General features: G+C 42.9%; 1 protein-coding gene across 2 annotated transcripts in view; it reads right to left on the minus strand.

Annotated features, from left to right (window-relative positions):
* Nucleotides 1-27,255, minus strand: part of LOC121269068 (echinoderm microtubule-associated protein-like 6) — a 738,052-nt gene that overhangs the window by 80,699 nt on the left and 630,098 nt on the right. Inside the window, exons 29-32 of one of the 2 annotated variants that reach the window (XM_041173516.1) lie at nucleotides 20,734-20,860; nucleotides 17,842-17,856; nucleotides 12,152-12,160; nucleotides 5,589-5,667 (exon numbers count right to left, since the gene is read on the minus strand). In XM_041173516.1, the coding sequence (XP_041029450.1) occupies nucleotides 5,589-5,667; nucleotides 12,152-12,160; nucleotides 17,842-17,856; nucleotides 20,734-20,860 (230 nt within the window). The remainder of the gene's footprint in view (nucleotides 1-5,588; nucleotides 5,668-12,151; nucleotides 12,161-17,841; nucleotides 17,857-20,733; nucleotides 20,861-27,255) is intronic. The other variant, XM_041173508.1, reaches the window with a different exon arrangement.

A 27,255-nucleotide genomic window follows, 5' to 3' on the forward strand; every position in this document is an offset into this window, starting at 1 on the left:
CAGGGCCAAAAACAATCAGAGAGGATATTGAGACTTCGGGGCCAGAGACAGCAAGAGAGGAGAGCGAGACTTCAGGGCCAGAAGCTGCAAGAGAACAGAGTGAGACTTCGGGGCCAGAAACAGCAAGAGAGAAGAGAGGAAAAAGGAGAGCGAGACTTCAGGGCCAGAAACAACTAGACAGCAGAGCGAGGCTTCAGAGCCTCAAATAGTGAGAAAGGAGAGCGATACTTTGGGGCCAGAAACAGTGAGAGAGGAGAGAGCAAAGCAAGACTTTAGGGCCAGAAACAAAGAGACAGCAGAGCAAGACTTCGGAGCCACAAACAGCGAGAGAAGAGAGTGATACTTCGGGGCCAGAAACAACAAGAGAGAGGAGACAAAGACTTTGGAGCCAGAAAGAGCAAGAGAGGGTATAGTGACTTTGGGACCAGAAACGAGAGGCAAGAGAGAAGAGTGATACTTTGGAGCCAGAAAAAGCAAGAGACAAGAGTGAGACTTCGGGGGCCAGAATCAGCGAGACAGGAGAGAGGAGAGTGAAACTTTGGGGTCAGAAACAGCAGGAGGTGAGAGTGAGACTTTGGGGCCAGAAACAGGGAGAGAGGAGAAAAAGACTTCTGGGCTGGAAATAGCAGGAGATGAGAGCGAACTTTGTGGCTAGAAACACAGAGAGATGAGACATTTGAGGGGGAAAAGCTTCTGCACCCAGTGGTGGTGGGTATTTGAAATTCGCTGCCTGGTTTGGTGGTGGAGGCAGAAACCCTCAACTCATTTAAAAGGCACCTGGATCTGCAACTAAAGTGCTGTAAACTGCAAGGCTATGGACCAGGGCCTAGAACCAGCAGCTAGTTTTTTATATTTTCCTTTTTGGCTGGCACAGAGATGATGAGCTGAATGGTGTCTTCAGGGCCAGAAACAGGGAGAGAGAACAGTGAGACTGCAGGGCCAGAAACAGCACGATAGGAGATCGAGACTTCAGGTTTAGAAATATTGAGAGAGGAGAGCAAGACTTCGGGGCTAGCCTGTTACCAGGAGCCAGTCAGAGCCTACATTTGTAAAGAAAAATCCAGGTGTTACATCACAGGTAAGCAGTTAGGCCACTGGCCCTAAATTAGGGAATTTCATTTGGGGTAAGTAGAATGTTTCATGAAATAATAAGAATATAAGCAGATGCAATACTAGAGGCATTAATTGAAATTTATTAAAGTAAATAATTAATTAATCAGTTAATTAATTAAAACACAATAAAAATGGCTGGGCAGGTGATGTTGCTGCTGCAGTACATGGGAGCTGGTGGACACCTGTGTGAAACAACTAAACATGTTTGCAGTACATTTCTGCAGCTCGAGGATCTTTGGCTCAGAGTCAATGATCTTGAGGCAGAGCTACAGGGAAGGGAAAAGTTACCTTCAACACTTCATTCCAGAAGGCAGTCACACCTCTTAGGCTAGGCTCATTTTATTTAGTCCATAGTCAGGAACAGGAGGGTGTGACTGCGAGTGAGACGGGTATGGGGATCGAGAGGGTGGAAGCAGAGGAGCTTCAACCTTTGCAATTGTCTGACAGACTCAAGGTTCTTATAATTTGTATGAATGAGATCGGGGGCTGCAGGGTGAAAGAACAAACTGACCACGTCACCGTATTACCAGAAGCCATTCAAGTGGGGGGAGTTAATAGGAATGTAGTGGTAGTAGGAACAGTATAGTCAGGGGGCTAGACTCTTGCCAAGAACAAGAGTCCAGAAGGTTGTGTTGCTTTCCCAGTGCCAGGGTTTGGGACATCTGCTTGGGGCTGGAGAGGAACTTGTAGTGGGAGGAGGAAGATCCACTTGTCATGATCCACATAGATATCAACTAGATAGAAAGGACTAGGACGGAGGTTCTGCATAGGGTGTATTCGCACCCAGGGGCTAAACTGAAAAGCAGAACCTTAAAGGTAATAATCTCTGGATTATTGCCAGAGCCACAAGCAAACTGGCATGGGTAAGTAAGGTTCGGGAGTTGAATGCGTGGCTCAAAGATTGGTGTGGGAGAAATGGGTTTTGATTCATGGGTCACTGGTACTAGAACTCAGGAGTGAGGGAGCTGTACTATTGGGATGTCTTCACCTGAACGGAGATAGTGGATGAATTGGCTATAATATTCTAAAATTTCCTGGATTCTGAAAAGGTTCCAGTGGATCAGAAAAATGCTATTATAACGCCCTTATTCAAAAAGGAGGGGAGGCAGAAAGTAGGAAACAATAGACCAGTTAGTTTAACGTCTGTTGTTGGGAAATTGTTGGAATCCATTATTAAGGAAGTAGTAATGAGGCATTTGGAAAGTCAAAATGCAATCCATCAGAGTCAGCTTAGTTTTATGAAGAGTAAATTGTGTTTGACTAATTTGCTAGAGTCCTTTGAAGATGTGACAAGCAAAGTGGATAATGGGGATCCTGTAGATGTAGTATATCTGGACTTCCAGAAGGCCTTTAATAACGTGCCACACAAAAGATTAATACACAAAATAAGATCACATGGAGTTAGGGGTAATATATTAACTTGGATAGAGGATTGGCTAACCAACAGTAAGCAGAGAGTTGGGATGGCAAGCAGTAACTAGTGGGATGCCACAGGGCCCCAACTATTTATAATTTATATTAATGACTTGGATTCATGGATAGAAGGTACTATAGCTAAATTTGCAGATGACACCAAAATAGGTGGGAAAGTAAGTTGCAATGAAGAAATAAGAAATTTACAAATGGATATGGACAGGTTAGGTGAATGGGCCAAAATTTGGCAGATGGAGTTTAACATGGATAAGTACGAGGTTATCCATTTTGGTCGGAAGAGTAAAAAGGCGACATTATTTAAATGGAGAGAAACTTCAGAATGCTCCGGTGCAGAGGGATCTGGGTGTCCTCATGCATGAATCACTGAAAGCTAGTGTGCAGGTACAGCAGGTAAAAAGGAAGGCGAATGGAATTTTGGCATTTATTGCTAAACGAATAGAGTATAAAAATAGGGAAGTGTTGTTGCAACTGTACAAGGCTTTGGTGAGACCGCACCTAGAGTACTGTGCACAGTTTTGGTCTCCTTACTTGAGGAAGGATGTAGTTGCATTGGAGGCAGATCAGAGGAAGTTCACTAGATTGATTCCAGATATACAGGGCTTGTCTTATGACAAGAGATTGAGCAGTTTAGGCCTATACTCACTAGAGTTTAGAAGGATGAGGAGAGATCTAATTGAGATATATTAGATGCTAAAGGGGATAGACAAAGTAGACGTGGAATGGATGTTTCCCCTTGTGGGGCATGCTAGAACAAGAGGCCATAGTTTTAGGCTAAGGGGTGTTAGATTTAATTCAGAGATGAGGAGGAATTACTTTTCTCAAAGGGTCGTGAATCTGTGGAATTGGCTACCTCAGAGTGCAGTGGATGCCAGGATGCTGAATAAATTTAAGGAGGCGATAGACAGATTTTAAATTAGTAACGGGTTGAAAGGTTATGAGGAGAGGGCAGGAAATTGGATTTGAGGCTGAAATGAGATCAGCCATGATCGTATTGAATGGTGGGGCAGGCTCAGGGGCTGAATTGCCTAGTCCTGCTCCTAGTTCTTATGTTAACTGTGTGGAACCAGTGTTCTGGCAAGTTATAAATTAGGGCAGTAGAGGCCAGTTTGCTTTAAACTAAATAGTGGGGGCCGAGGATCATGTGAGGGAAGTTGTGGTAAATTAAGTTGAAAGGGCAAGGCAAGAGAACAAGGTAGCAATACGAGGAATGATCATCAGATTGTGGCAGGAAGGGAAAGAGCATGCAAACTTAAGGGTGTGACAGTGGATAAGGCCAGAATTTACAAAAGTAGTAAAAAGACAGAATTAAAGGCTCCGTACCTGAATGCCTATAGCATTTTTAACAAAATAGATGAATTGTCAGCTCAAATAGAAATAAATATGCATGACGTTATGGCAATTACAGAGATGTGGCTGCAAGGTGATCAATGCTGGGACATGAATATTTAAGGGTATTTGACATTTCAGAAGGGCAGGAAGCTAGGAAAGAGTGGTGGCAATGCTCTGTTAATTAAGGATGATATTAGTACAATAGTGAGAGATGAGTTTAGCTAACAGGAAGCAGAGAATAGGGATAAATGGGGCATTTTTGGGTTAGCAAGCTGTAACCAGTGGAATGCCATAGGGATCAGTCTGGGACCTCAAGTATTTAAATCTATAGCAATGACTTTGATGAAGGGACCTAATGTATGGTTGCTAAATTTGCTGATAACACAAAGATAGATAGGGAAGTAAGTTGTGAGGAGGACATTGACAGTCTACAAAGGGATTTTCATAGGTTATCCACTTTAGCAGGAAGAATAGAAAAGCAGTGTATTATTGAAGTGGCGAGAGATTGCAGAACTCGGTGGTACAGAGAGATCTGGGTGTCCTGGTACATGAATCACAAGAAGTTAGTATGCAGGTACAGCAAGTGAATAGGAAGACAAATGGAATGTTGTCATTTATTGCCAGTGGAATAGAATATAAAAATAGGGAAGATTTGCTACAGTTGTACTGGGTGTTGGTGAGACCATATCTGGAGCACAATGTACAGTTTTGATCTCCTAGCTTAAGAAAGCATATCATTGAATTAGAAGCAGTTCAGCAAAGTTCACTTGTCTGATTCCTAGGATGAAGGGGTTATCTTATGAGGAAAGGTTGGGCCTATACCCATTAGCGTTTAGAAGAATGAGAGATGATCTTATTGAAACATATAAGATCCTGAAGGACTTGACAGAGTGGATGTTGAGAAGGTGTCTCCTCCTATGAGAGAGACTAGAACTAGGAACACAGTTTAAAAATAAGGGGTGGCCATTTAAGATGGAGATGAGGAGAATTTTTTTCTCTCAGAGGGTCATTAGTCTGTAAAATCCTCTCACCCAGAGAGCAGTGGAGGCAGGGTCATTGAATATTTTTAAAGCTGAGTTAGACAGATTCTTGATTGACAAGGGAGTCAAAGGTTAAAGGGAGTAGACAGGAAAGTAGATTTGAGGCCACAATCAGATCAGCCATGATCTTATCAAATGGCGGAGCAGGCTCAAGGGGCCGGCCTATTCCCACTCCTAATTCATACGTTTGTATGTATGTTTTATCCTTTTTAAGCATCAGTTTGGATGCTTTCATCAAGAGGGATTTACAAAAGTAGCCAGAGGGGAGTGTACTGGGTAATTCCACAAAAAAGTGAGCAACAACAGCTGAGATGAAATCAATAACACCCCGTTTATGCCTGAAATTCAGTTGTTAACGATCTATAAAAATAATGTTCAAAATGAATTTTTAAAAGAGTCACTTCTGACTGACCCACCTCTAGCCTTCAAAAGGAAATAGTGTAAAAGTTTGATTAAAATCTTGATAAGCATTTTTTAGAATTTTGGGATGACAAATGATTCTTCATAGGACACTTTTTATCTATTTGTTGATCTGTCATAAATGGCTCCATCACAAGTGAATTTCAAGGCTTCAAAACTTATGCAATGGTGTTTGATATCTGATCAGCGGTTGATTAAGGTGATTAGTTGCATTAAAAGCTTTTTAAAGAACAGCGCCAGGGATTTTGTTACCTCCACTAGTTTCTTCTTCTTGGTAATATTGTTCTTTTGTAGTTTCTCTGGTTGAGGAGCAGCTCTGCTGACAGGTGGTCTGCAATTAAATTAATAGAAAATTTAACTGAGTATCTGCCTGATAAATGTACAGTGTGTTTACTAATAAATGGAGATCAAGATTTTGAAAAGGTCTGTGTAAGAACTGACAATTTTCTAATCAAGTAGTCATAAAAACCTTTCAACACAAACATGCAAAGCAGATTAGCAATTTGTCACAGTTAATGATGCTAGAGTTGTACAGGAAAACAGGAGTCAGAAAGTAAAAAAAATTCCATATAATTGGACCTCTGCCTCTTGTTAAGTTGACCCAAAATGTTCTCACACTAAAGGCTGAATTTATGCTTGGCCTAAATAGCCAAGTGGTTATGGTAGTGGGTTTGTAACCCCAAGATCAAGAGTTCAAATCTCACAATGACAAACCATGAAACAATGTAACTTCAAGTGAAACAGATGGAAACGGGTTTGTACTCGAAAGAGTTAAAGGCTGAATTTAATCCAGACGATGGGGGTCTAACCCACCAGTAGGAGAGCTGACAAGAGCCCCATGTTGCCTTCCATGGGGAAGACCTGCCATATCGTGCTGGTCAGGCACTTATGTAGCCAGCAACGGGCCTTTCTTGGGATCAGGGACCCCTGAGTGGAAATCCCACCCCCCGGGAGTTGCTGGCCAAAGAGAGCCCGGCAGATCTTCACTGCCGTCAATGTCACCATGGGAGGAGAGGTAACTTCCAGCAATTCACCCATCAGAGGCTCAGGAGCCATGTCACAAGTCAGTGGGGCAGGTTGGGGTTTCTGGGGAGGCGTTGCTGCCTAGGAGGTTGCAGAGGAAGACAAAAGAAACGTCGGGGGGGGTTGGCTTTCAGTGCCCCCCCCCCGCTGTTCCTGATGCCGAGTCCCTCGATCAGGCGCTGAGTGCCTGTCAGTGAGTGTTGCTGTCCATGAGCCTTCCTGCCCTAGAATTAATCAAGGCAGAGGCAGGAAGGTCCTCAAACTGCACTCTCCATCCAATTAAATGCCCCCCGTCTCCAAACTCGCCTCAGGGGAGGATATTAAATTCTGCCTAAGGTGTGCAAAAGCTTTACTTTATTTAAATGCATTTTAAATGGGTTGCAGTACAATTTTCCATCTTCTCAAAAAGGAATCATTCTGTATACTTCATTTTCCCAACTGCAATGGGTCCAAAGGAAGCTCCCATGTGCAGTTGAGCTCTTAAAGAAGCAAAGGCTGATTTGCCAGATTTTTAACTTATAACTATATTTTTAGTGGCTTCCCCCATTGTGTGGTGTGGGTCATGATTTGTGATCTGCCTGTTCTGGTTCTGTTGGAGGTAAGCGTGCAAGTTTGATTCAGCCACCTCATTACCATGAATGTAGTGTAAGACCAAGGCGGAGTCCACACTGCTGGTTGCCTCTCTGCTCAGCAGAGAACTGAACAGCATTGTGCTGATAACATGCGGTTCAGCCAGTCTTCAGTTCTTAAAGGCAGCCTGTCGCTCTTAAAGAGAAGCTGCATGGAATAATATTGCTGCAATTTAAAACATGGAAAATGGAACGACAGGGCAGAGAAAGGCTCCAGAGTGAATGATGCAGTGTTGGACCAGGAGTCAAAAATCTTTTCTGAGATTTTCTCAAGGGCTACTTTTTGATCTTCAGGGCTCCTTTCTCATTCTCACTAACTCCTTTATTTAGTGATGCAGTCACACAGTAATATTACCTTCTGCACTTGTGTTGACATATGGGGTATCTGACTCACATAGAAGCAGAATTAGCAGAATTCATTAATATCCTCAATAATCATCCCCCTCCATTAAACTTTAAGCCACAACACATAAGGAAAGCATCAATTTTCCAGACACCACAGTTTTAAAGTGGCACAAGAAAACAACAGGCATAAGTTAGCAACAAAAGTTTTTTTCAAAATGACTGATACACTTCTACACACGAAAAACCATCACCCGAATTGATATTGATCCAGCATCAATTGCTGTTTGTAGAGGAGAGTTCTAAGCTTCCACCATCCTTTGTGTGTAGAACTGTTTCCTAAAGTCACTCGCGAAAAATCTTGTTCTAATTTTTATATTATGCTCCTTGGTCCTAGACTCCCTTAAATTAATTTCTTTACTCATCACATTTCCTTCATTACAACAGTGACTACACTTCCAGAGGATTTAATTGACTCTAAAGCACTTTGGGATGCCCTGAGTTCATAAAAAGCATTACAAAATGCAAGTCATTCTTTACTGTTTGGGCTCTTAGTATATGCAAAATGGTTGCATGTTTGTTTCTAACACAGTCACTGCACCTGTCATATAAAACATTAAATACTCTTCACTCTGCTGTACCCAAGCTTGGGGCTACTTGCTGTTGACAATAGGTATCAAAATAGTAGATCCCAATCTTAAAAACCTAAATAAGTAAACAGGAAGGTGATTAATTTCTGAAGAAATCACCAACTGTACAATCAATAAAATCTTAACCAAATCTACAGGCTATAATGCTTTATTGGATCATTGGACCATTCCATAAACAACATAATTGCCCACCCTTCCCACAATCTCAACCAAAAGCCAATTAAATTGATCATTAACAAATTGCCAAAAACAATTAAGGCAGATGTGAAAATGCAGCCACCTCAAACTACGAACAGCATAACTCACAGACATTGGCCAGAATCTTTGGCTCGACGAGCATGGGTGGGGCCTGCTCGCGAAGGCATAAAATGACGCATGGTGATGTCAGGCGTGAGTCCAGATGTCACCGTGCATCATTCCAATTGTCAGTTCGATGGGTGCACACCGGAGTCAGCTGTGCGCCTGCTGAACTGTCAAAGGCCTATTAAGGCCATTTAAAAACTAATTAAACCACTTAACATAGTTTCCCGTCCAACCTTAAGGTTGGTGGGCAGGCAACGAGCCCAGGCGGCCTTTGCATTTTTCATGAAACCTCATCCACGGGAGGGATGAGGTTTCATGAAATGATTTCTAAGTGAAATAAAGATTTTCATTAAAATTCATAGACATATCCCAGCTCATGTGACACATTCATATGAGGGACATGTTCTAAATTGTTATTTTTTTCTTTATTAAAATTTTTGAAACTCAAACTGATCTCCCTGAGGCAGCTCTGTGCCTAAGGATCTGGCAACAAGAAATCTTAGATCTTAAATCTCCTTAGGGAGATTTCTGCATTCTTTCGTGTGCAAGTGTGAAAAAGCGCAGGCCCTGACTCAGCCTACTCTCCCTGCCCACACAGGGCCCGCACAGGGCCTTAATTGGCCCGCCCATATAAAATGGCAGCGTACAGCCGATCACGTATGACAATTGGCTGTGTGCCTGCCTGTGCCTGCTCCCGCCCTACGCCCCTGATGGGGAGAAAATTCTTTCCATTGTTGCAGTGATATGCTGACTGCAAGGATTTGGGAAATCGCTGAAAAAGGCATCCAGATGTAATCAACTGCAGTCACTTCCTCACCGCTTCTCCCCCCCCACTGCAGCCACTTCCTTGCCTCTTCTCCTGCCCTGCAGCAGCTTCCTCACCACCTCTCCCCCCTGCAGCCACTTCCTTGCCATCTCTCCATCCTGCAGCTGCTCCCTCACTGCCTCTCCTTTCCTGCAGCCTCTCGCTGCTGCTGCTCTAGCCTTCAGGCCTCAGGGTGAGTGCTGATGCTCACCTTCCCATTGCTCCTCCAACCAATAAGCAAATGTGGGAGATAAACAGACAGTGATTGGAGAAGAAGCTCCTTAAAGAATCTGTCAGTTTCATGCATGGGGTGACTTTTCTCTGATTGGTTGCCCCCATGATTGAATTTTCCTGTGTTTTGGGGACTTTCCGGGGCAAATTTGGTGTTGCCCCCCATGTATTTTGAACGCTGTGCTGGGGACACTAGTGGTTGAGGTGGGCAGGAGGAGGAATGGTACGGTTCTATACAAGGTCAGGGGGCTTGCAAGAACAACCCTCAAAAGGAAATGGGAAAGAGTGGCCAGAAAGATCAATTCCCAATATCTGGCCATAAGGATCTGGCCACAAGGATCTGGCAGCAGTACCAGAAGAAGTCTAATAACTTCAGGTGGATGGACAAGGTCACTGAATGCATCTTCACGTGACATTTCCTACCTGCTACACCAACAATCTCTCACATTGTTCAGTGCACCACATTCCATCACTCATCCCTTCAGCATTCCCTGGAACTCAGGACTAATATTCAGCTACTCCACCTCACTCTCACACCTACCATTCACTGCTTCCACAGATCTCTGACTATTCAGTTTTGTAAGGCACATCATCCAAACACAGTGCTACAATATCCCTGACATTCTGACCTCTCTTTTGAAGGACAAAGTGGCACACAATAATAGGGAATAGGACACAACTGCAGAGGGACAAGGTGGTCCCTGAGCCCTATGGAGGAGAAAGCTCTCAACATCATGGAGCATGCTGCAATAGAGCCTGTGTCATCCAGCATTGCTGAGACCATTGAGGATGATGGAATGTTCTTGCTGAACTCCTAGCTCAACCTCATCCTGAGATCTGGCAAGATAGGCAAGCTGCAATGGTTTGATTATGGATCTCTTGCTCCCCACCCCATTTCCCTTTCCTTACATCAACGTTTGATTTTCTGCTTTCAGACACCTAAGAACTGCTGCCTTCCAGTCACAGAAGCCCAAGGAGGAAAGGAAAGCAACCACACATGAGCAATGACAAGGCCCAGTCATATGAGCAGCCACAAGCTCAGAAACAGGCACTCCACATACCTTGGGGGCTACAACAGGGTTGGGATCAGCACATGGTGACTCACCAGACACAGGTGGGTTGCAACCACACCAGGGGCAAAGATTGGTGAGTTTGCCTTCTCACTGGAGGGCAAGTTTGCAGATGAGTTCTGCTAAACAGGATTCAGATGGGTCCTGAATGGGGTGGCATACAAGAGAAGCCTGATGGGCATGCACACTGAGATGCTGGGTGCATTGACTGGCCTGCCAGACAGCCTCCTGTCATTGTCAAGCAGCATGGAGGAGCTAGACCCCAACTTGGCAGAGGGCATCATGCACAGTTAGCCTCTCCGCAGCCTCTGTTCCATCTCCCTGTTGAGTTGCAGATCCAGAAGCAGTACAACTGCAGCCTGTATTCCTGTTTCAAGCTTCTTAGGAATTATCTTACCTTGAAGCCTCAGATTTAACCTGCTTCGCATGTTTAACAGTGGTTGTATGAGCCTCAGTAAACCCAGTAGCTGCAGTGAGGTGAGGCCAGCTTTGAGGAGAAGGCAGGATGCTTCACAGCGGTCCTAGTGGGCCAGCAGGAGCAGGATTTCTTCTTTCTGGCACCCTCTGACACCACCCCCCCCACCCCTCAAGCTCCCACGCCATCAGATCCCCTCCACACCGGAGGCAGGGATTGGAACTCCCCTTTTGAGATTGGTCTCCATGCCCCCAAAATCTGGGGTTAGAGATCAGACCTACTCGGTTCTGCAGCCTCCCCCAGAGTACTGCCAGCCCAACTGGAAGTTAAATCTGTCAGTCAGGCTGACTTCCAAGCAGGAAACTGTTACAGCCAAAAGTCCTATGTAGGGAAAGTCAGACTTTCAAGATTTTCACTTGCTTCCAGACCTGCCCCACTCTCTCAAGCTCATTGGCAAGTGAAATATTCCCTAGTTGTATCTGTTTCATGCTTTATGGATGCTGTCTGATCTGCTGGGTAGTTCCAGTATTTACATTTATTTCCGATTTCCAGCATCCATACTATTTTGCTTTTGTAAAATTAAGGATAATCAGTTCACTTCATTGTAACGTAGCTTTGCTCCATTAGTGAGGCCCAACAAAGAAAATTTGGGCCATTGCTGTTCTCTACCTGATCCCCAGCCACCATCCCTCCCCACCCCCCAACCCCTCCTTCCTGAGCTCCCTCCTATGGCTTACTAGGCTGTCGATTCAGTGCCCTTCAGGCTGCCAACTTTGCAGGCCCAAAGTCAGTAAACTACTAATGGACATCTGTTTGGGTTAGTAGCTAGCCAATGGGATGTTAAAGAGTTCTGTCCATTAAAAAAGACAAGGCCTTCTACTGCAGATCCTAAGTAATTCTGCCTTGCTTCCTGGCAAGGAGTTAAATTTCCCTCTAGAATCTTTTAATCTCCCCTTTCATGCATTTATAGTACCAATCCCAAATTTGTGTCCGCATGTTTACTGATTCACTGATCAGTGGAAATAACCTTTCCTGTTTACCCTGTCAAAATTTGAGCACCTCCATTAGTACCTGACTTATTCTTGTTCGCTCCAGTGAATATAGATCACTTTCATGTTTCTCATCAGTTATAAATAAACAGTGGCTTATAAATAAAACAAAACAGTGGCTGATCATTACATTTTTCTACTGATCCAAATTTTCACACTTATCCAAGGAGTAATGTGAACAATTAAAGGATACAGAGTTCTTTTTAAATGAAAATTCAACTGACATACTAGTTCAGTTTTACACAACACATCCAAAAAAACAAATAATTGAAAACTGTAAATAAAACCAGTGAGTTACCTGGATCCCCTTGAGAGCAGCAAATAATGCCAAGTGAAAAAAATTAGTATAATTAGGAAAATTGAATAAAATAACTGAATACATGCACAAGCACTTTCATCAGTTTCAATAAACATTCCTGTGTGGCACAAACCATGCTTCTTAATCATGCCAGCAAATAAAACCAGAAATCAGAGTGCACCAGTCCACAAATTCAGAAGACCCATACCCTGGCATCACCGGGAAAATTCTGTACTAAGCTCCTACAGAATAAGGAGGAAAAAAAGAAGGAAGCTTTATCAATGCTTCCCAGGAATACTGTGTTCAGTTTACCCTCTATAATTGGTACTCAATAATACTTACTGTACTTGCATTTTCTGGAAAGAAAAAAGTTGAATAATACTAAATCTTTAAATAATATTCCATTTAAAAACATTCAAGAAAGTAACAACTGGCAGCTTCTATTATGACAAGCACTTTTAATCAAAATAACTATTCCTAAGGTGTAGTTATCTACTTCAACATTAAATTGAAGTAAAGTTAACTTAAACTGAAGACCACTTTATAGCTTCATATTTCATCTTTCAACCCATGAAAGAATGTTTAGATCTCTTCCAAGAATTTTTGTAGAGGATGCTTGTTGGATAGATTACCAATATATGTATATTTATAGTTTAATTTCTTAATATTGACAAATTAGAAATTCATTGTAAGTTACTAGGGCTGTAACCAAATGGTTGAACACTTGATGAATTAAAGGGGAATATTACGCTGGAGAAAATTTTTCAATATAATCTATTGTGCTCTAAGTAATTAGCCAAAGTCCACAAAGCACCACAAGCGTCTCTCTCCATTAGAGAGAGAATATTGGTTATACATAACTTGAGGGGCATCACTCTAAAGGTGTGGGGCATGGCGAAGAGGCAGGCCTCCATGAACTACCACAGCCAGTACAAGGATTGAACCTGCACCATTGGTGTCATTCTACATCACACTGTTACTCCAAGAGAATACTAAAAAATGTTTGCCTTTTCTCTGTGATAGGCTGCTTTTTGACAAGTGCAAAAAGAAATATATCTTTGCAATCAAGAAGGAGAAATACTAAACAATCCTTCCATTGAACACTTTTTTTGGATGAGAGCACATTACGCAAAAAGTTATCCTCCCTCATATTGACATCCCCTGGGAGATGGTACTTGACTTTTGAGTTAATTATTAATATGTGCATGACATGATGTTTATAAAATATAAAAAATCTTGACTATATTGTGATGAAATCTGTGGTTTCAAGGCTTGTATTTTTGAGACAGATCTTAACTGAACAGGAAAACTGAATAAAGAAACTGAAAAAGGAAACTGAACCTTCCAGGACTGCTCCAGTGAAGACAAGGCCCTGAAAGCCAAGAAGAGTTCAGTGACCTGTCACTGGAATCCCTTTTGGAGGTCCGCCGTGATGTCCTCTACACCCTCTGGCTGCAGGAGATCCAACAATCGCACCATTCCGGCTTGGGAGGCAGTGGCAGTGGTGGTCAGTGCCAACACTGCACAGAAAAGGTTAGCCATCCAGTGCAGAAAGAGGATGACTGATCTCATCCATGCCACCAGGGTAAGTCAATCATCTCAGCAGTCAAAACACACAAGCCCATCACACATTCACTGGCATCTCACTCACTGCCAGCTCAAGGGACATCACCACTCACTCTTTCACACACACCCTCACATTTCCATCTGGCCTCATCTCCTTTGGAGACTGCCTCCTCAGCCCTCACCATCTTGAGGCCACATACACCGATCAACATATGCCCCCACACACACCTTGGGATACCCCCCTTCCCCAGTACAGCCCTCACCCTGCGGCCTCTTTCCTTGCCTGAGGTCACTTTTCTCCCTTCCCCAAGCAAACCCTCACCCTGCAGCTGTTGAAAAGCCACCTCCACTTTACCACTGGTCTGGTAGGTAGAGGCTTGCCCATGAGCCCCCCTAAAAGCAATGTGGTGTTGCCTCTGAAATCTGGCGCTGATGACCATGAGCGCTACCTGAAGCAAGGTAGGCAAACAAACCTCGAAGCCCTGAGCAAGGTGCAGGTCACCAGGTGCTAGTCCCTTATGTACCATTGTGAAACATGTTGGTGTGCAGTCATGCTGATGTGAGCTCATGTTCCAGCGTGGGGGGGCCTACAATTAGATTCTAATGTATTGAAATTAGCTTCCCGACAAGCAGCGGTGGGAAACACGGCCCACCACTGGACGATAGCAAACTGGTTTTACGACAATGTGAAACCGATTTTTGCGATCTCCTGATATTTTTCACTCCCTCCTGCTATGATGTCTCTTGGAAACAAGAGCAGAAAATCCCAGCTAGAGATTGAAAACCAAAACTTCTGGGAAACTGGAACAGGTTGAAACCAGATAGAAGGACATAGAGCCATCCGAGCTCAGATGATGATCCCTGTGGTGCAAAAGGCAGGCTGAAGAAGATGGAGACTGGATGCAGGAGCTGGGAATAGGCAAAAAATACAGTTTTTGCAGCTATTTCTGTTATTTGAAGATAACATAAGTGGATCTATGCCTTCAAGTCCCTCGTAAGGAAAGCTGAGGAGGTTCTACAGATGTGTGCCATTTTGGTGAAGACTGTGCTCATGGAACATGGGTTGGTTATAGATTGTTGTTGGCTGGGGATCAGGCTTAATTCTGGAAGAAGAGGAACTGGAATTCTTTGTGAGGAATCAAGAATTTTGAAGGACTTTAGGGTTGAGATTGATGAAATATATTCTAGTGGACTGCTGAGTAATTTTGAAAGACCTATCTTAGTCGTATCTGCCATTTAATATGTAATTTATTGTTTGTGCTTGGCCACAATTTCTCCGTTAATTCATGTATAATTTATGTTGATTTTGGGTTTGATTGTTACAGTAAAAGTTTTAAAAAGTTAAATCTTATCCATCAGGTTTTCTGTGGGGATCGTTTGGAACGTTTGGTTCGTTCATGTTAATTGTCTCCATGGGGATCATAGCAAAATGGCTAACATTGTTGTGGAAATGACATGCAGAAAGTATGTTGAATATGTTTGAGGAGGGACACTATCTTGTTAGTTGTACAAATTCATGCAAAAATGCTTCCTTTAACCATACACCTGGGATGAGCTTTCACATGTATATTAATAATACGCAGATCAATCTCTCCACAACTTCTCTTGACCCTTAACTTCCTTTGTGTTGTCTAACTGCTTGTCTGATATCAAATATTACATGAGTCATGTCTTCCTCAACTCAATTTTAAGAAGACCAGTGCATTCATTTTCAGCTTGAACAACTGCTTCCTTGCCATTGAGCCAACTCTCATTCCTAGTCAGTCTCTCAGGATGAACCAGGCTGTTGGTTACGTTGCTGCCTTTTCACTCTGAGCTGTGTTTAAACTCCATATCCTATTCATCAAAAAGATCATTTACCCCTACTTCAGCAACATTTCTCAGCTCAGCTCCACAGTTGTTTTCATGCCTTCATCACCTTAAGATTTGACTATTCTAATGTGCTTTGTGCTGGTCCCCCATCTGTAATCTTATAAGCTTCAAGCACTTAAAGAGTGTTGCATGTTCCGACCCCACATGCCTATCACTTCGGTCCCCTCTGACCTACGCTCTGTCACCTCTGACCAACAATGGCTCTCCAACTTTAATTTCAAAATCTTTGTTTATAAATCTCTTCATGTCAACGTTCAATCCTATCTCCACTCCCACATCCCCTCCTTATCGCTCCGTTCCTCTAACTCTGGCTTTATGTATACCATTCCCACTTTGCCCACCATTGGTAGCAAGGTTTTTGACTGTTTCAGTTCCACTTTTTAGAATGCTCTCTCAAATCTCTCTCCACTTGGCCAAGACCAACCTCTTTCAGTTGTCCAATCTCATATCTCCTTTATAAAAACAAAAAAACTGCGGATGCTGGAAATCCAAAACAAAAACAGAATTACCTGGAAAAACTCAGCAGGTCTGGCAGCATCGGCGGAGAAGAAAAGAGTTGACGTTTCGAGTCCTCATGAGGCCTCGAAACGTCAACTCTTTTCTTCTCCGCCGATGCTGCCAGACCTGCTGAGTTTTTCCAGGTAATTCTATTTTTGTCTCATATCTCCTTTCCTGACTTAGCATCTGTTTTCTTTACTCATAACAGTGATGTGTCTTTTTTACGTTATTTATGATCCTTAGGGCACATGTAATTTGTGTAATTTATTTATATTAAAAAACTATATAAATGTAAGTTGTTGCTTGTCAAGTCCATTGTTTTAATGGGTTCAAGGGTAGGCAAATTACCTATTTTAATTTACAGTGAAGAGTTAAATAATGGTTTTGATAAGTTGCTATTTTTATCAGCCCTGGTATTTACTTATTTAGGTCATAGCTTTGTTCACATGACCAGCAGTAAAAATGTAAAATAAAAGAAAGCTGTTCATAACACAAAGTAAAGCAATCTATATTACTTAGATAAATGGCAACAGAAAGAAAACCTGCTTTTGAATGGAAATAGGACATGTGCTGTATACTGTGGCTAGCTTAACTGTATGCTATTGTTACAATTATGAGGTTTATAAGATGATGATGTATCTTTAAACTTAGGGTAAAATGAAGGGAGTCAGGTGATCTGTTCTGAAGTCTGCCTGAGAGTAAGCCTGGGTAGTTTGATTGTTAGAGATCAAAGGAAGACTTAAACTGTTTTAAAGGAAAGAAAGTGCAAAGTATTTCTGCTTGGAGACAATGGCATCAGTCTCTGCGTTCACAATGTGTAGACTCTGAGTCTCCTAAAATTCCAGAAATTTGTTATAGGTATTGTGTTGTAAACAGTTATACTGTAAACTGTCCATTTACTTCTATGATAAAAGACAGTTGGTGACAAGATTAACTAATCAGCATCTCTACCTGGATGCAAGGTTACTATATTTCACACTGCCAACAGGAAAAGGGCAGAAGAAGCCTTTTTTTGAGATCAGGTTACAGGCTTCCCTACAAATCAACAAATATTTCAAACAGTCAGCAGAGGTTCTGTGCGTTAGGAGAGAGAAAAAAACTGCTTAGATTTGCACGCGACTACAGCTGGATGTGGGAGGGAGACAGTCTCAAATTGAAGAGATGCATCCTGCAGATATCTATGGGATGAGAGATTTGTCCTGGCATGAAGAATTATTGGAACAGGCTTTACTGCTGGTGGTGGATTTAAGGAACTCTTTGAAATCTGAGGAAAGAACCTGGAGAGGGTCACTCAAAGTTACTACTTGGTGAAATTGGAATACAGGAATTGAAGCTGGGTGCAACTGTAGCCTGTTTGTTATAAGGACTGTAATTCCATGGAGAGTACAATGTATAATAGGTAAAAAAGAGGAATGTTCCTTTCTGTAGTTTAAAGTATAAGTTGCATACAAAGAGATGATAGCATGTAGTCAATAGCACTTTTAGTCATTTGTTACAGTAAAAGTTTTAGAATGTGAAATCTTGTGTCATTCTTTTGGCTGTCAACTGGAAGCTCGAATTTATTTTTTAAACGTTATTGATCTCTACGTTGATCGTAATATTATACACTGACCTTAGAAATCATTAAAAGCTCAAAAGCATCTAATACTTAATGTCAAAACCAGGATACTTAATACAGAGTGTTACATACAGAACATGTTTTTATAACGTCAATACATGTGCTTTTATTTAATAAATGCATACAAAATACTTACTTGACAATTCCCTGCCTCCAAAGGAAAGCAAGTTAAAACATAATACAATGTTAAGTGTTTCTTACCAGCTGTTCACGATTTTAAAATAACTGCATAGCGACTGAGGGTATTAACACGTTTGCTGTTTTTCAGGCAGTAAATTCACACTATAATCATAATACTAAACAGATAAGGAAGGCATTTTGTGTCATTTTATTTACTTATTTGTCCTTATATAACCCTTATCAGTCACGTAGGCAAGACAGTTTAGATTTAGTTTTAGCTGGTGCTGGTGGTACTCAAACCTGCAACTGTAGGAGTCAGATACCAACATTTTAATCAGTATGCTTTGGCCAAGTTACAAGATGGTTTGATGGCATTATTACTATGTTAAGTGTGGTAATACATATTAAAATTTCACATCGATGTAGCTTGACACTTGAAATTGTTTTGAATTTTGTGAAATGAAATGGTGGAAATTTAATACTTGCAAATGAAATTTCTCATCTTAGTCCTAAATGGCTGACTCCTTATTCTGAGACTGTAATCAGCGCAGAGAAGCAAATTCATGTAGATCTTCTACTTGGATATGACCCCATCTCTTTATTTATTATTGAGTACCATTTTTATATTACAAATATCAGAGGGTTGTATTCAGGCAGTATACTAACTGAAATATTATTAGTCAAAACATGCTCAGCAGACTAACTTGAATATTGATTGAAGAACAGTAGAAGCAGTGGCATAGAGATAGTCCAAATGTAGAAAACTATGAATTTTATGGATATCCAATATTCTATACCATGCAGTAAAGGAGTTAACCACTGCAGTACTTTCACATACTACTATATAGTATTCTATTCAAAACATCACCAAAACTGTCAGATCAAAAGAGTAGGTAGATCGGTTTCAAGGGGTGCTCTTTGAATAGAATTCAAAAGCAACAATGGAAAAATATTCAATTAAGTATTTTTTAAATCACATCACAGCAAAAGAGTGGTTTAGTAACTGACCTTAAAACTTTTTCATTAAAAATACTGTCAATTCATTTAAGCAGCAAAATAAAACAAAAAATGATTACGTTCTAATGACCATGGACAATTTTTTTTTCCAAGACAACTTAAATCTATTTCATTGGAAAACATTTAATGTCACTTTTATACAATGTCTGAGAATAATGAAATTTTTCATCAGTAAGATTCTTATTTCCTCCTCAAAAATCAATGTATATGACACTTCCTCAAATTCTCTTGATACAATTAGCATGTATTTTTAAATTTTCTCCTCCTCTCTCCTGTTAGTGCCAATTCATGTAGGCATATGGTTTCATGTGCATGATATAGTACCTCGCAAAAGATACCATTCATCATGCATAACTAAGAATATGCATTATGTCAGCTTATTCAACAATGAGGGCATCACAGCCAAAGGTTACCTGATGTTCACACAAGCACAATTTCCAGCAGAAATCACTGACTAACAATTATACTAACAGGAACCCAGGATGATTTTTCCATCTATAACGCAGGAATAATACAAATACTTGGAACTGTCTTTTTCAGAAATTTTTAAAATATGCTTAATGCTTCTAAAAATATAATCCTAAAGTGGGCAAGCCATCAAGCATTTCTGCAAATCTTGAATTGGGGATTTTCTACTTAGTGTCTTGGTCAGCAGAAAGACAGTGCAGGGTTGTGCCAAATGATCCAAGAATACTTGGAATAGCTAACAAGCGGCATAGGACTGGCACATGCAGGGTCAGTAATTGTCAGTTGTGACCTAAAACTTTGCTGCATTTCATCATAAGCAAGATGGAATGCTAACTTCTGAGAAGCATTGTGAATTGGCACAGAGAGCCACCATTTCATGGAACATCATCTTGACTTCAGCAGTCAAACTGGGAATTTAGTGCTGGGTTACTTTGTCACTTTTCTGAAGAATAATGTCTGCTGCTAGGGTTTCCTTTCCCTTATATTTTTTTATATCCTTTCTTAGCCCCTATCCCTCATCACGCTAATTACAAAGTTCACATTTTTCTGAAGCTGTTAAATTATTGAATTTTTATCCTCACATTGTGACACCCATCTTAATTATCCCCTTTAACTTTAGCCTACACGGGAATACATTCTCCTACAACTACTTTGCCCTTTAGATTCATCCAATGTTATAGTAACATGTTAACTATGGCATTACTAATATTATTCTAATGAGTCTACAGAGGAAAACTTATGATTGAGCACCCACAGCATTCTAGAATAGATAATTCCAAAACTTCATGAGTCCTTGAACAAAGAAATTTTTCATCTTAGTCCTAAATGGCTGACTCCTTATTCTGAAACTGTAATCCCCAGTTATAGACTTCCTAGCAAGGGGAAATATACTCTTAGCATCCTATCAAGCCCCTAAAGTGGTGGTGTCCACAAATGTTTTTTTTCCTTTTGCCACGTGGATGACTTGTATGTTGAATAAGAATATATATTAAAATAAAATCACCTGCAAATCCTAAAATTGGGTTGGAAAAGCAGTTAAGGCTATTGTGGATACCAAATATTGAGGAAAAATGTTACATACACCTATTAAGTTTTTATTTTATGCAGGAGGTCTATCCTAAAGGGAAGAACCTTGTTTATATACCTAAAATATCATGGTATGATTAAGGTTTAACACAGTTGTTACTGACATTCTACGTGTTCAAACTGTTACAATATCCAAAAGACATTGTTTAACTTGTGCTGTGAGTTTTTTATGCAAAATACAGATGTACATTTTAATGAAATTCAGCACTAAGAAAAGGAAAAAAATCATCTAAACCAAAGTTAACAAAAACCAACAACAAAGCTCATTAGCCTTAATGAGATGTAATCAGTACTGCTAATAAAGGGGATTTTCAAAGCAATCATATCAATAACGTACCTTTCTTCCGTTGAGACTTCTTTTGGTTGGAGATGTGGCTTTGTGCCTGACATCTCCCTGATACTAACTGCATAGATCTTGGTTGTGTAGTCGATGGATTTCTCTTTTGCAACATCACTGTCATACCCTAGAAAAATGCAGAGTTAATTTTTTTTTGCAATAGGATCAGAAAAGTACTTCTCTTCCATTTTATGTTCAAATAATATTTTTAAAGATCCCATTTCTGTTGCAATTTTAATATAATTAACTATCATAAATATATTATTTCTGAAACCATATATATATATATTCTGAAACCATAGTTCTAACTGCAAGTATTGGTTACCTGCAAAAAAAATGTTGCTGTTGAAAATAAGAACAGACTAGTTCATGCAGGGATATGGTTTCATGTGCATGATCTAGTACCTTGTCCTAGACACCATTCATCATGCATAACCAAGAATATGCATGATGTCGGATTATTCAACTGTGAGGGCATCACAGCCAAAGGTCACCTCATGCTCACACAAGCACAATTTCCAGCAGAAATCACTGAATAACAATTATACTAACAGGAATCCAAGATGATTATTCCATCTATAGCCCAGAAAAAATACAAATATTTGGAACTGTCTTTTTCAGAAAATTTTAAAATATGCTTACTGGTTAAAAAAATATAATCTTAAAGTGGGCAAGCCATCAAGCATTTCTGCAAATCTTGAATTGAGGAGTCGTTCCTTATATTTATCGCAGCTCCATAGTAGTCTAAATACAACAGTAGCAGATCTATCATTATAATACAACAAATTTACTGAAAAAGATGACTGCTCAAAATGTAAAAATATTATTATGGCAGTACGGCTCACCTACATGTGCTAGAAGCTACATATGTTCACACACAGGGCCCTGCCCTTTGCAAACACGTGCATGTCCACGCTTTGCGTCTTTTTCAAATAAACAAAGCTTTGGGGACAGTCATTCCCTGGTTCAGTCTCCATGGCAATACTTTGACCAATCAGAGTCGATCTGCTTGGTTTGAATTAAACAAAAGCTTGCCAGTTAACTGTTCCCTGATGCATTCTTCAAGGCAACACCTCTATCAATCAGAGTCCACTTGCCAACCAATCAGCACTTTCTTCTCATACAGTATAAATAGTTGTTCCCTTCACAATTGGTATTCTTGCGAATCTTTCCTGATGAGTGCAAGGCAAAAAAGCTTCGACAGCATGTCTTTTTTCAACAATAACAAATGCTGTACTAACAAATGACTATTTAAAAATATTATTTATACACTTTTGATACTGAAACTTCAGACATTTATTTTTGCAATACTATTTATCTACCATTTTACAAAAGATGCATGTTCCTTGCTTAATGTGTAACTATCTTTAATTGTTTGATCTTCCCTCCATAAGTGCTAGATTTTCACAGTAGGGTCCCGAACCTGCCCCAGTGAGAAACAGGAATGGGCCTCGGGTTTCATGGGGTGGGCTATTAATTGATATAGAGACAGGTTTGGTGACTAATTAACAGCTGCGGGGGTGGGAACAGAGGCAGGACAACTCAAGTGCAGGCCTGATTTAAGCTCACCATGGCAGTCATTACTGTGGCTGCCATTAGTATTGACATCACAGAGGGAGAATTCGCAGAACACTTCAACTCCTCAATGTCAGAGCAGAGCCAGAAGCCTGGAATTGGGCAGCCCGTCAATTTTCAGACACATTCCTGGAGGTCATTCTGGCGGCTATGGGGGAGGAGGAAGGAGATACTCTTCCCAGAGGATGGCAGGAGGAGGCTGCTCTCCAAAACCAAGCAGGCGTGGCTTGACATTGCTGCCAAAGTCAGCGATAGAAGTGTGAAAAGAATCTGGATCCAGTGTAGGAAAAGGTTCAGTGACTTGATACACTCTGGCAAGGTGACTGCTAACCCCAACCCTCAGGACAGACCTGTGGGTATCTACCCTCCATCAGACACAGAAGCTGAGAAGTCTCCATACGCATGCTGCTCCTGAACGAGAAGGGTGTGTACCCAAGGAGTTTACTGAGCTTTCGATTAGAATGTCTCAAAGTCATAGTGTTGGTAAGGATGTGTAACCATTGATACATACATCTTCTAATGAATTAGAACAGCTGCTGTTGGTCATTGAGGACAGCTGTGCTTTAGATCGCTCTTTTTTGTCTTTTCAGGCGAAATGGCAACATGATGCCCAAGAGAAGGCCCAAAGTGGAGGTGTCCCTGATACATCGTCATACCCATAGAGGAGGCGGTGATGGAAATAGCCAGGATAGCAGATTACATGGAAGTTGGCCCTAACGGGATGACCACTTATGGTTGTGTGTCCCACAAATGCAGACATCAACCCAAGGAGACCTTCTCCCTCTCTAGCAAAAGGGCCAAGAAGGCAAACAAATCTCTGAAGAAGCACTATCACACCTTATGAGCACACTGCCCACCAGTGCAGATACGCTCACCTTGGTGGGTTCTCATGCTTATTGAGATTGGGTGGTAATGAGTGAAGAGCACAGCACCGGTATGCAGGATAAGGCACCAAGGACAGAGGCAGCTATGGAAGTATCCATCAGAGGAGGGTGGACAGATATATCCCTGCTCAGCTGAGCACAGTTGTAGGGCCTCAGGATTCACCAGAAATAAGATTCTACCTAGACCAGCATCAACAGATGTGGTCCCACAAGTTAGAGTTTCCTGAGGCAGTGAGGGCTCATGGTCTGAGAATGGAGGAGTCCATTAAGCTCAAGTGTGCCATAATGGCTCAGGGTTTTGAGCACACAAGTTTCTCCATTGTCCAAAGTCATGGTGAGCCATATGTGTCACCACCTGAAATGCAGGAATTGTGGACTGATGCACACAGGGTGCATACCACAGTATGTCACCTCATCCAGTAAGTGGCACTGGTGGCGCAGAGATGTTTGGCGAGGATGTCACCCAAAACTGGTGCTCCCATGAAGCCATACAGTGCGCCAGCCAAGACTAAGGCTCCTTGGCTCCTCTGACAAATGCAGCATTTGTGTAGCATGGCCCAGTGATGGAGGTTGGCACTGCAATGAAGCAGGTGTAGCAGCCTCTGGAGATACCCCCATGAACACCTTCACAATGAGGGTAATTGCCACATGCATCGCAGCTGCAAGCAGAGGCAAATGAGCAGGATGCCTCTACCTCCTCCAAGACCACAAGGGGAACACTGCAGAGAAGTTATAGGGCAGAATTTTCCCAAATTTGCCTAAGTGCGGTAGCGGGCGGTCAAAATGGCGTCCTACCTGCCGATGGTGGGTTTTCACATTGTATCATCCCAAACCTGCCATATTATTTATGCATTCCTGGGAAACACGCCGTTTCCATGGCAGGTGGGCTCTCATTCGCCCTCCTGCCATCACCTCGCCATTGCATCATGCCGGCCTCCATGTTTAGAAGGTAGCCACCAGCACAGCACTCATTGCTACCACTCACCACCACCGCCCGGAAGATGTGGCCACCAAAGGAAAAATCCCCCTGGTTTAATGACAGGTCCCTCAAGCAACTGCTAGATGCCGTGGAGGCCCACCGGAATGTACTGTACCCCAGCTCTGGCTGCAGGATGGGCAGCAACGTGACCAATCCGGATTGGGAGGTGGTGGCAGCGGTGGTCAGTGCCAATGCCCTTCAGAAGGAGGCAACCACCCAATGCCACAAGAGGATGAATGATCTTCTTTGTCCCGCCAGGGTAAGTCACTCTTTTCATCACTCTCAACTCACACACTCACAAACGCAGCCCACATCCACAGGGAGAAAAACAGAAAATGCTGGAAAAACTCAGGAGGTCTAGCAGCATCTGTGCAGAGAGAAACAGAGTTAATGTTTTGAGACTGTATGACTCTTCATACGGACTCGAAACGTTAACTCTGTTTCCCTCACCACAGATGCTGCTAGACCTCCTGAGTTTTTCCAGCATTTTCTGTTTTTGTTTCAGATTTCCAGCATCTGCAGTATTTTGCTTTTAACACATCCATGGGGACCTCACTCACTGCCAGTTCAAGGGAAATCACCATTCACTCTCTCACACATACCTTCATTGTCCTCAGCCCATCCATGGGACCACTTACCACCCACACAGGCCATGCACATTTATCATCTGGCCCGGCAGGCATCCTCCCTACACTTTCTCCATCTCCATCCATGCAGGACAAGCTGGCACACAACAAGAGAGAGAGAGGTTACAGACCAATGCTGGAATGCCCGAAATCAAGGTCCTCACGGGCTTTGAAAACAGCCCTCCAGCTGGCCGGCGAGGATCTGGACTGGTCCTGTGCTGATGGTGATATCGGCGCTGCTCTAACAAGTGAGGGTCCAGCAGTGCAACATCCATCAGACAACGATGCCATGAGTGATGTGTCCTGCTTCACAGGCCACTGCCATGCACTAATTATCTCCCCTTGCTTTCACAGGCACATCTGCCAAACAGCCGACACTCCATGACCCAGGGCCTCCAATCAAGCCCCGAAGAAACCTCCAAAGGGGAATCTGAAGGCACCCTCCACTAAGTCCCGTCACAGCGCTCACCCACATCCTCCACCTGTGCAGAGCCTCACACCTCGGTGGGATCTAGCTTTAGAATAGCCTGGGGATCACAATCTGGTGAGCACATCACACTGTCCGAGCCACAACAGGCGGTGGCAGGGACTTCCCAGGTCCCTGGCATTCGGAGGACTGATGGAGGCCAGAAATTTGCTGAGTCCGAGCCAGATGACAAGCCCCTGGCCTCGGTCATCTTACAGTTGCTGCAGCTGCAAAGGCAAGCTCGGGAACATCAGGAAGAGAAGTCCACTGCTCTCCTCAGATTGCAAGGCACAATGGAGGAGTCTTCAGGCTGAGGTGATAGCACCGGCATGCCAATGCACTGAGGACAACACTGGTAGGATGGTGGCCGCCATGGAGGCCTTGGTCCAGGACGTCGCTCTGGCATTACTACGTGGGCTCAACTCCATCTCTGATGTCATAGTTGGCTTACAACAGTGTGTATGCGAGAGGGGTGCGGGGTAGCTCGGTCTCACTCCAGTTACCCTTTCCCCTCAAGAAGTCAGCAGGCACCCATAGGAAGGATCATCAGCAGGTGCACACTCCAGGTCCATCCACCCAGGTGACTCCGGGAGTGACTGGCCCATCCGAATCCCCTCTTCTTGTGAGCTCAGCAACTCTAGCTTCACAGGCCGAGGAGGGTGCCACTGCCACGCAGCTGGACCCCAAAAGCAGTCTGGGGCCTTCCAAGTCTCGGCCCTCCAGAGAATGCCCACCAAAGTTATCACAGATAGGGCATTGCAGTCAGCAGGCTGTCTCCACCTACGCTGTGAATGTCCGGGGAGCACCAAGACATAGCCACAAGGTTAGGAAAGTTAACAAGAGCTAGTTGCACAGCCTGCACACGGGTGTTCAACACTTGTACATACTATTCTTTATTGTCAATAAACTCTCAAGAATGTCTCCCTGCCCATGGCTCCTTGTTCTGATGAACAGTGTTCTTGTCACTCAGATGTGAAACCTTTCTGCAAAAGATAAAGGCAGGTGTCTCAGTCCAGGGCCACTTCCCTGTGCTGTGTGCAGGCTTCAGGCCAAAGTGATGGTCCGGCTGCACACTCCCATGATACATTACTGATGCCTGCACCTCAGCGGCACATGTCATTGCTGCCAGAACATGGTGCACAGGCACCACAGAGTTCTCTCATTCTCTCGATGTTCTCTCAGCACCTATAAGAAGGGGTTGGTCCCCATCTCTTCAGCATCTGTAACCACTGAAGGTGCTGAAGGCAGACAAAGGGTCGGGTGCTTCTAAAGTTTCTTGGCTGCACTTCTATGATATGACCCCGATCATAGAGTGCAAGCAAGCTGCCCTTGGCCAGACAGGAGTCAGACATTCTCAAAGACTATGTGAAGATCTATGGAATGTCCTCACTGCCTGTCGTCATCATCCTCCTGCAATTGAGTGACTATTAGGCCCTCCACTGCATCTCCACAACAGGAGTATTCTCACAGAGGGTATTCACGCTGCCATATGCCAGACTGGAGTCAAAAGTTCACAAATGTGCTGTGAGGATCTATGGGGTCACCTTACTGCATGTTGTCATCATCCTCCACAAATCTAGCAGCTATGAGGGCCTCCCGAGCATGTCTGCCTCATCTAGCCAATGCGAGGGCCTCATCCCCATCATTGTTGCCTCTGACGGCCTCTTCACCCTCATCCCCCTTGGCATCCTCCTCATGGAAGGAGGCGTGCAGCCACCCCATCTTCTCCTCAGCCAGCACGTGTTCCAGTTGTAAAGGGCGCAGCAGATGACCACGATGCATGACACCCTCTGTGGACTGCAGGGCTCCAACAGACCAGTCCAGACGTCGGAACCTGATCTTCAGCATCCTGATGGTTTGCTCCCCCAAGTTGCAAGTTGCTGCAGGAGCCTCATTATACCGTTGCTCTGCTGCAGTCTGAGGCTGCTGCATGGGTGTCATCAGCCATGGCCTCTGTGGGTAGCCCTTGTCCCCAAGGAGCCATCCGTGCAG

The sequence above is a fragment of the Carcharodon carcharias genome, chromosome 2 (genome assembly GCF_017639515.1).
Source record: "Carcharodon carcharias isolate sCarCar2 chromosome 2, sCarCar2.pri, whole genome shotgun sequence".
Taxonomy (NCBI): domain Eukaryota; kingdom Metazoa; phylum Chordata; class Chondrichthyes; order Lamniformes; family Lamnidae; genus Carcharodon; species Carcharodon carcharias.